Source organism: Trichomycterus rosablanca, chromosome 18, assembly GCF_030014385.1.
Source record: "Trichomycterus rosablanca isolate fTriRos1 chromosome 18, fTriRos1.hap1, whole genome shotgun sequence".
Taxonomy (NCBI): Eukaryota; Metazoa; Chordata; class Actinopteri; order Siluriformes; family Trichomycteridae; genus Trichomycterus; species Trichomycterus rosablanca.
In genome coordinates this window covers 28,831,217-28,841,429 of record NC_086005.1, presented here as the reverse complement: position 1 = coordinate 28,841,429, position 10,213 = coordinate 28,831,217, and the positions used below count along the sequence as shown (strand labels likewise).

Here is a 10,213-nt window from a genome sequence, read left to right as displayed (position 1 = left end):
TATTTTTGGTGGTGATTTAATAAGAAATGAATCAAAAAGAATTCTCTGCGTTCACAGTATGAATCTTATTAAACTGATCCGCTGTTCACTTGGTCCTCTCCCAAAACCTGCACCCTTCATGTACCCATCACTCCTCATTGCACATTTGTTTAATTTCATCTTTTATTTTTTATCTGATCATGTTTGTGTTGATGGTTGTTGGTGAACCCTGATGTCAGAGGTGCGAGGCGACTCCAGACCTTCATCCTTTTTAATTCCGTCATGATTCCTGCTGATCTGTTTTGATCTAACTTCATCTTTCTTTCTTCGATCATCACCCCACCGCCTGCATGCTGCTTCCTGCCCTTGCTTTGCCCGCCGCTGTGCCCGTCCGGGGGGGTGTCCCGGTGCCCACAGAGAGAGACAGAGATCAGGATAAAGACAGAGAGAGGGACAGAGAGAGGGAGAGAGGAGCAAAGGTACAGGGCAGGAGGGAGAGCCATGGAGAGGCGCTGCTGAGGGATCTGAGAGGCATTTTCACCCAGCCGTGGGAGATCGGATCTCCTGCTGAAGGTAACCAGAGGAACAGAGGAACTCTCTCTGACCTTTAAATCAGAGGAACCTGCAGGGCTCGGTACGGACTCAGTTTCCCCAAATCAGCAGAACATGAAGCACAGAACATGATCTAAAGGTTCTCAGCCTCGTATATGAGACAGCAGGAGGAACATTACATAGATTCATGTATAAATGGAGGATAAAAGAATGGATGGATGAATAAAGGGATTAAAGAAAAGATAAATCGGTGGGTGGGTGGCTGGTTGGAAAGATGGTTGGAAGGATGGATTGTTGGATGTGATATTCAGTCTTATGCAGAAGTTTGTGCACCCTGTTCACACACTTTGTTTTGGTGAAAATGAGTCCACATCATCCACCCCTAATGCACAGAGATTTTGGGAAACTGAGTACAGGGGAGGTCTCACATCTCCCGGTCTTCTGTTTGGGGTGTGAAGCTGACTGAGTTCTACTCTAATCACTCTGAGGAACTCTGTGGTCCACAGCAGCTAAAGCTAAAGATACAGAAAACACCAGCGTTAAAGACTAATAAACACTCACTGAGCTTTAGCTGCTGACCATCAGCCTGGTTTCTCTCTCCACTAGCTGTGTTTCCTCTGTTTGATGAGTGTGTGTGTGTGTGTGTGTGTGTGTGTGTGTGTGTGTGTTCACTGTATACTGTGTTGACGTGTGTTTGTGTTCTCATCATCATGCTCTCCTCATGTCTTGTGTTTGATGGGCAGCTCTGGTCTCTCGGCTCAGAGGTGGGTGAGGTGAACGTCACATGAATGAGTGAACAGATACGGTTCGAGTCAAAAGTTTACACACACCCGTACGAGACGTGTCGTGTTTAGGGTGCTGGTGTAGAAACATCTCTGATCATAACAGATCATGCTGGACAACAGCTGCTGACCCTATGTCCAAATAAATAGGGCTAGTTTGACCGCACCACAGGCATGACAGTACTTGGGAGAGTCTAGATCTGTAGATCAGTTGTCTCTTTGCCCAGGTCAGAAACAAAGAAAGAACCCAAACGGTCACGTTATGCTGAGCAGAAATAGTTCTGGATGGTCAGACGTAAACAGAAGAAGCAAATAAAACTCTTCTGACATGAATTATGAGCTGCTGGAACACGTGTCGCTGTCCACAGTCAAGCGAGCTGCATCTAAAAAAGACGTTCATGGTGCCGAACAGCCTAGCAATCGAGAGGTGAGTTTGTCAGTGCACTCTCAGTGCTGGTCCCAAGTCCGGATAAAATAAGAACAGGTATGTGGACCTAAAAATAAATTCTGGAGAATGATGTGTCATGAAAAATGTGTTCTTTACAAGTGTATGTAAACTTTTGACCTCAGCTGTGGATGAATAAAGATATAATGGAGTGTTTTTATTTCATATTAAAATGGTGATTATTTATCAGCACTATTTAGCCGCTTTAGGAAGAGAAAAGCTTCTGTATCAGTGACAGAAGTTGAATTATTACTGGAATTTGAACGTGTTTGTGTTGTGTTTTGAACAGAGAGTCACGAGGTGAAGTCTCACAGTCCCTCGTTAGCCCGTCAGTCCAGCGTGGAGACCGATCAGGTGTCCAGAGAGTTTGTGGACTTCCTGAAGACCCTGAAACCGGGACGAGAGATCCAAAAGCAGAGCCGAGCCTTCGTCGAGACCATGTTCAATAAAAAGGTGCGTCATGCGCTCGCTCTCTTCACCCTAAATGTAGTAAAACAGGCCCGGAGTGCAGAAGTGTGGGTCGCACCTCCATGTCTCAGGGGCTGCAGGTTCAGAATTGGTGAGATTTTGGTGTGACAGACGGTTGTGTGTGTGTGTGTGTGTGTGTGTGTGTGTGTGTGTGTGTGTGTGTGTGTGTGTGTGTGTATTTGTGATATTTCAGGACCTCGGTGCTGACGAGCTCTCGGAGTGTGTACAGGACTTCTACCAGAACATGTCCGATCGACTCCACTCTCATTTTAAAGGTATTAAATCCCGGCGCGTGTTGGCGATCCCGGCGCGTGTTGGCGATCCCTGCGCGTGTTGGCGATCCCGGCGTGTGCCGGCGATCCCGGCGCGTGTTGGCGATCCCGGCGCGTGTTGGTGATCCCGGCGCGTGTTGGAGATCCCGGCGCGTGTTGGCGATCCCTGCGCGTGCCGGCGATCCCGGCGCGTGTTGGCGATCCCTGCGCGTGTTGGCGATCCCGGCGCGTGTTGGCGATCCCGGCGCGTGTTGGCGATCCCTGCGCGTGTTGGCGATCCCGGCGCGTGCCGGCGATCCCGGCGTGTGCCGGCGATCCCGGCGTGTGTTGGTGATCCCTGCGCGTGTTGGTGATCCCTGCGCGTGTTGGTGATCCCGGCGCGTGTTGGCGATCCCTGCGCGTGTTGGTGATCCCGGCGTGTGCCGGCGATCCCGGCGTGTGTTGGCGATCCCGGCGCGTGTTGGTGATCCCGGCGCGTGTTGGCGATCCCTGCGCGTGTTGGTGATCCCGGCGTGTGCCGGCGATCCCTGCGCGTGTTGGTGATCCCGGCGCGTGTTGGTGATCCCTGCGCGTGTTGGTGATCCCGGCGTGTGTTGGTGATCCCGGCGCGTGTTGGTGATCCCTGTGCGTGTTGGTGATCCCGGCGTGTGCCGGCGTGTGTTCGTGATCCCGGCGTGTGTTCGTGATCCAGGCGTGTGTTCGTGATCCCGGCGTGTGTTCGTGATCCCGGCGTGTGTAGGTTCCTCTGAGAAGGTGGAGCGTGTGATGGATCAGGTGGAGAAGTACATCATGACCCGCCTCTATAAGAGCGTCTTCTGTCCCGAAACCACCGACGACGAGAAGAAAGATCTGGCAACCCAGCACAGAATCCGGTGAGGAGTCGTGTTACATCCTGACAGTTCAGTTATAGATCAGGTCGACGATAACGGCGATGGTAACAGCTGTATTTGTGATGAACAGGGCGCTACACTGGGTGACCATCCAGATGTTGTGTGTTCCTGTGGATGAAGAAATTCCAGAAGCGGCTGATAGTGTAGTGAAGGCCATCACAGGTAACGTCCCAACTTTTCTGGAAATGCAATTTCTAATAATAACCCAGAGATTTGAGTATCTTAACGTGCCTCTTTATTTTAACGCAGACATCATCGAGATGGACTCGAAGCGGGTACCCAGGAACAAGCTGGCGTGCATCACCAGCTGCAGTAAGCACATCTTCAACGCCATCAGGGTGACGAAGAAGGAGCCGGCGTCGGCCGACGACTTCCTGCCCACCCTCATTTACATCGTGCTGAAGGCGAACCCGCCCCGCCTTCAGTCCAACATCCAGTACATCACCCGCTTCTGTAACCCCAGCCGCCTGATGAGCGGCGAGGACGGCTACTACTTCACCAATCTGGTGAGACCCGCTGGACATAATATCAGAAACACCACAGTACCAGGATAATTGTGTTTTGCCAGCAACACACTCAAGAGTTGATAGAATATAATATTGGTTACAGGGTTCTGAAGCAGGTGAGTCGGTACCAGGTGAGGGAATCATGATCAGGTATAAAAGGATCCACCAAAGGATCAGTCTGTACAGGCAATGATGGGGCGTGGCTCACCACTGTGTTCCAAACTTCAGAAGAGAATCACTCAGTTCAAAAAGAAAACTTTTTAATGCAAGACTGCACATAATTGAGACATTTTACCATCTACCGTGCACGATATTGTGAAAAGATTCAGAAAATCTGGAAAAGTCTCACTCTGTGTAGGGCCAGAAACCACTGCTGAATGTTAGAAACCATCAAGCTTAATGATTATTTAAGCAAGTCGACACCAGGCTTGGCTCCATAGACACAGAGTGTGAGTGCTTGAGCGGCCTGCCTGCAGTGCAGATCTGTCTCCATCATGAAGAGGAGAATGAGACGACGGTGAGCTCGGACTGTTGAGCAGCTGAATCCCGTATCGAGCAAGAACGGAGAAAAATTCCACTCGGAAACCTGCAACCATCAGAGTTCTCGGTTCCTTCCTCACACATTAAAAAGTGGAATTAATAAAAACGCTGATGGAACACAGGGGGGGACACAGGTGGGAACACAGGGGGGGACACAGGTGGGAACACAGGGGGGGACACAGGTGGGGACACAGGTGGGAACACAGGGGGGGACACAGGGGGGAACACAGGGGGGACAGGTGGGAACACAGGGGGGGACACAGGTGGGGGGACACGGGGGGACACAAACGGGGGACACAGGTGGGAACACAGGGGGGAACACGGGGACACGGGGGACACAGGGAGGGAACACAGGGGGGGACACAGGTGGGAACACGGGGACACAGGTGGGAACACAGGGGGGGACACAGGGGGGGACACAGGGGGGGACACGGGGACACGGGGGGACACAGGGAGGGAACACAGGGGGGGACACAGGTGGGAACACAGGGAGGGAACACAGGGGGGGACACAGGGGGACACACAGGTGAACATCATTAACGTGGGCTGAACTCTGTGGTCTCTCCGTCTCTCTGCAGTGTTGCGCCGTGGCGTTCATCGAGAAGCTGGACGCGCACTCGCTCAACCTCAGCGTGGAGGACTTCGAGCGCCACATGTCCGGCGGCGAGGCATCCCCGAGGCGCGCCGAGCCCTCCCCCTGGCACCTGGAGCTGCTCTCGTCCCTGCAGAAGCGCCAGCAGCAGGTCCTGGACGAGGCGCAGGGTCTGCAGGACGAGCTGGAGCGCTGGCAGGACGCCGTGGCCCGGGAGGTGCGGGACATCGTGGAGAAATACCCGCTGGAGATCAGGAGGCACCCGGCGCACGCCATCGACGCCGAGAACGAGGAGAACGACCGGCTTCCGCCGCCGCTTCAGCCGCAAGTGTTCGCTGGGTAACACACACCGGCGGGGGGGAGAGGAGGACGGGACTGTACACTACTGGATCACTCTGACCCAAATCCTGAGCCGGGCGTTTGGAGCATTTTAATCAGACTGAATCCTGCTTTTATTGTTTAGATATTTAAACAGAATTCGATCAAACAGCAGCTGATCTGTGCTGCAGCTTTAATTCCTTTAGATCTAATTTGTGTGTTTACGGACTGATTAAACACAAAATATATTAATATTACCTGATTTTTATATTTAAAGGTGTGAAATAATAACAGGAAATACTGATCAGGTTCTAATGCAGGGTTGTTGTGATTATGGTACTTTTATAACAGTGTAATAGTATTTAATTAATAGCATTAATGTGCTGAACTGTGAGAATTAGGCATGTACTGATTAGTTACAGTATACGAGTGTAGATCTGGGATCTGAGGATGCGTAGGACAGTTGTAGGGTTTGTGTTTTATTATTACAATGATAATTAAGTGACGTTGATACCATAGAAGCATTAAAGTTTAGTTATAGAGGAGTTTAGAGCAAGTCTGACTGTTTAGGAATGACTTAATAAAATGCAGCCCAATGTTAAGAGCTACTGCTAACATCATGGTGAATTAAAATATTGTAATAATATTGTGGTGCAATATAAAATACCAGATATTTATTGTGATATAAAAGTGCACAAGTCGCATAATGAACCCTAAACAACACAACTACAGCCACAGTCGGTGGGGTACACGAGTTGCAACAATAAGACTCAAACTCAAAGCTGTAATAACAATATATATTGATGGACATGCCCCCCCTCCAATATTTAGATGTGCTCAATATTGAGGAACATGCTGTACAGACTTACAGTACTATGACAGTAGACTGTCTAAGCAATTGAGGGTTAAGGGCCTTGCTCAAGGGCCCAACAGTGGCAACCTGGCAGTGGTGGGGATGGAACCAGCTACCTTTTGGTTACTAGCCCAGTACCTTTACCACTAGAGGTGCTGGGACAATCTGCCGTGTGGTGGGCGAGCGTATTAGGCTGCCGACACCCCAGCGCACCCTGTACATATTTATAATTGCTGACAGAACGTCATTTCATCACATGGCCATGCGCTGATAATCCAGCAATGCATCGTTTTTTTAATTACAAATAAGTGGCGTCCGTGTCCAGCAGTTCCCGAGTGGAGTTTAAATAAAGGAACCGCTGATCCATGTGCGTGTTTTAGATTATTAGATTCTGTGTGAGTAGCTTTCACACCATCAGGTCCACAAACACCAGAACTGACATCATGTAGAAAGGATTTGAGCTAAATCTCTGTGATCTAATGTGATGTTTTACTGCTTTATTTATAAAATGATCGACTCCTGTGGAATTGTGTTGCCGTCTGTGATTACCAACAAATAAAAGCTGCACAGATGAAAATTCTGTTCTTTTGAGATTTTTTGTCTTAAAAACACATTAAAATAACTGAAGGCTGTAAATGATAATCAGTTAAAGTCTTCCAGGCCTAAAACACCACCACGTCCTCCTGACCTTCCATAAAAGCGTGGGGAAGGCCCATTCCTGTTCCAGCAAGGTGATGTCCATAAAGATATGAAGAAACTTTAGTAGTTCATCAGTTTCACAGACCTCAACCCCACTGAACACCTTCAGGATGAATCTGAGCGTCAATTCCAATCAATGCCTGATTTCAGAAATGCTCTTTTGACTGAGTGGGCACAGATTCCCACAGACACACTCCAAAACCTTGTTGGCTGGTATAGCCAAATGAAGTCCCATGGTGTTGTAATGGAATGTCCACATACTTCTGGCTGTTTAGTGTAGTTTATAATAAGAGAATAATTTTTTTCTTTAGGGAGGCTAAAGTCCTGTAATAATCTGAATATCTGTAGGAAAAATGAACGAACGTGAGGATGAAACCCAGATCCCTGGAACTCCTTTTGTTGTGCAGCACCGACTTTAACAGCTGTGCCACGTGTCCACCCACCACCCCCTGTGTCTTTTATTATTTTACATGAAGCATACATACATACATATTTATTCTGGACTGTTCTCTGGATTTTCCGTGACCTTGTGGTTCAGGATTTTTCTTCTTCTGCCTCATGGAGTTCATCACTCACGTCCACATGGTTTAATATCCGCTCTCCTCTCGTTTCAGGCGGAGTATCTGGTTTTATTGGGTGAAATGCAGTTTTAATGAGATCATTCGAGGTTTAGAAAGCAGGCAGAATCTTCACTGGCTGCATCATCCCATCAGCTGCTCTGGTCTCCTGACGTTCTTACTTTAGAAAGTGGGCCAGAGGCTCTCAGGAGATCTGAGCAGCTTTCAGTGAGACGAACACCAACTTCTCTCATCGACCATTTCATCCAGGGTTCTGCAGTAACAGAAGACTATGGAGATGTAAAAGTGTATGAAATAATATCAAAATAAAGCATTTACAGGGGATGTAGAACGTTTCTGCACACTCTGCAGTGTGGAAGTTTTGATTTTTAATGGATATAATTATTATTTACCATCAATCTTTTAATTGATTTTGGAAGGCACATTAAAACATGTTATTATGTTTATTCAAAATCAAATCCAGAACACAACAGAGTGCACAAAAGTCAAGGGGTGTGAATACTTTTTAAAATCCACTACATATTCAATCCAAAATATATTTTGAAGGTGCAGCATGCAAAATACGTTCAGTTTTTTAGGTTTTGTAAAAGCAAATATTTATGTCATGTCCTTAACCTGCAGTTTTGTACTACCATGTTATAAACATATAACTGCGCTCATTTCTTTCATCTTTCTCCTCTTTTATTCATTTAAAAATTTTTTTAAACATATATAATTTGTTATTATTAAAATCAATCATTTATTTTTGTTATTTGTAACTGTTAGACGTATTATGTACTTATATATTACATTACTGTTACTATTGCTTTATTACTCTTAATATTACTGATTATTATTTGTATTCTTGTTTTCAATACTATTTTTATTACTGTTAATATTATTTGTGTTAATGTTTTAATAACATTATTTTAATTATTATTATTATTTTAATTAATTAGTATTATTATTATTTTAATTATTATTATTATCATTTTAATTATTATTATTATTATTATTATTTTAATTAATTATTGTTATTTTAATTATTATTATTATTATTTTAATTAATTAATTATTATTATTATTATTTTAATTTATTATTATTTGTATTAGTGTGTGTTTAATATTATAATTTTAATTATTATTATTATCATTTTAATTATTATTATTATTATTTTAATTAATTATTATTATTATTTTAATTAATTAATTATTGTTATTTTAATTATTATTATTATTATTTTAATTAATTATTATTATTATTATTTTAATTATTATTATTTTAATTAATTATTATTATTATTTGTATTAGTGTGTGTTTAATATTATTATTTTAATTATTATTATTATTTAAAGTGAATAATTTAACGTTTTCTGAGATGGGCGTGTCTCCTCTTTACAGATTACCTTAAATACCCGCCCCCAGAGCGGTAGAGAGAACAGAGTGGCGACACTCTCATAGGGAACCGTTGGAAAGGGGGCGGGACATTTTTTCTGCGCAGCTTCCGGGTTGTGGAGCTCTGTATAGTTCCAAACATCCCATAGAGCCCCATTCATTTCCACTACTTATCCAGCATTTTTAGCTGTATGTTGCTTTGTTTTAAAACAATTATGAATTTAATGTCATTAATATACTTAATACTGTTATTGTTTAGCATTTGCTCAGCACTAAATGTTACATGTTTATCTTAATTAATAGGTATAACTGAATTTAGCTTATTCAGTTTAGCTTAATTAATGACACACGAGTCTTTTCACCTAAAATGAGTTGATTAATCAAGAGTCTTGTTACAGAAATGATCATAAAATATTAGAACCACAATAAATCATTATACTTTTACTTTCATACTTAAGTACATTTGAAGGTAAATTTAGTTTAGTACTTTAGTGGAGGTAAAGAGTATTTTTACTTTTACTACTACTTTTACTGGAGTAATATGTTACCTTGGATATCTCTACTTTAACTCAACTACATGGTTTGTGTACCTTGTCCACCACTTACATTAGACAAAATGAACTAGTGCATATTCATAATGAATTCATTAATGTATTACATGTAGGAATCAATTATTAATCACTCATGAAATAAGAGATGAATGAATGCTTTTTCATGTACCTTAAAGGTACGGTAGTGTGTTTATCAATCTGTTCCTTCAGTGCAGGTAAACCTTATGAATCCAGCACATGACTTAGTGTTTAGCCAAAATGATTATTATTATGAATCCTCAGGAAAGTGAAGGGAGATTAGTTTATGTAAAAAACAAAACATAAAAAAACTTTAATCTCTGTACTGTATATTGTCTCTACTACTTAATGATATGGCATTATGTAATGTATGCTAATATAATGTACTGTGTGTTAACAAGAACGACCTATTAACAAGTCATTATAAACATCAAGCTTCCACTTTATATACCAAATTGACATTAAAGCAGATGCAGTAAATGTAAACGCAGTTGAAAATACCCAGAAATTGTACAAATGTTTATTATTTGCCGTTTAATATTTCATTCACTGCTGCCTGTCCCATTTGAGAACATGACAGCGCCGGGTTTGTTTGGAACTATCGGAGGGTTACATGAACCACGTGACCGCGTGGCGGCGAGATCAAGGAGTGTCGCAACTCTCTCTATCTACGGCTCTGCCCGCCCCTTTTCCTCCAGCATGTATGTGATTGGTTGAAGTAAATTCTAAGCTCCGTCTGTGATTGGTGGACTCGGTATCCCATAGCGACATACACTGACAGGAGAGTGGTGCAGT

At 44.0% G+C, this 10,213-nt stretch overlaps 1 protein-coding gene across 2 annotated transcripts in view; it reads left to right on the top strand.

The window, feature by feature from the left end:
* The window catches only part of rabgef1 (RAB guanine nucleotide exchange factor (GEF) 1), an 11,129-nt gene extending 4,355 nt beyond the window's left edge, over positions 1-6,774 (top strand). The window contains exons 4-10 of one of the 2 annotated variants that reach the window (XM_063013870.1): positions 397-552; positions 2,048-2,211; positions 2,420-2,501; positions 3,238-3,370; positions 3,459-3,550; positions 3,638-3,894; positions 5,013-6,774. In XM_063013870.1, coding sequence (XP_062869940.1) covers positions 397-552; positions 2,048-2,211; positions 2,420-2,501; positions 3,238-3,370; positions 3,459-3,550; positions 3,638-3,894; positions 5,013-5,369 — 1,241 coding nt within the window. In that variant the 3' untranslated portion in view covers positions 5,370-6,774. The remainder of the gene's footprint in view (positions 1-396; positions 553-2,047; positions 2,212-2,419; positions 2,502-3,237; positions 3,371-3,458; positions 3,551-3,637; positions 3,895-5,012) is intronic. The other variant, XM_063013871.1, reaches the window with a different exon arrangement.
* Positions 6,775-10,213: the final 3,439 nt, after the last annotated feature.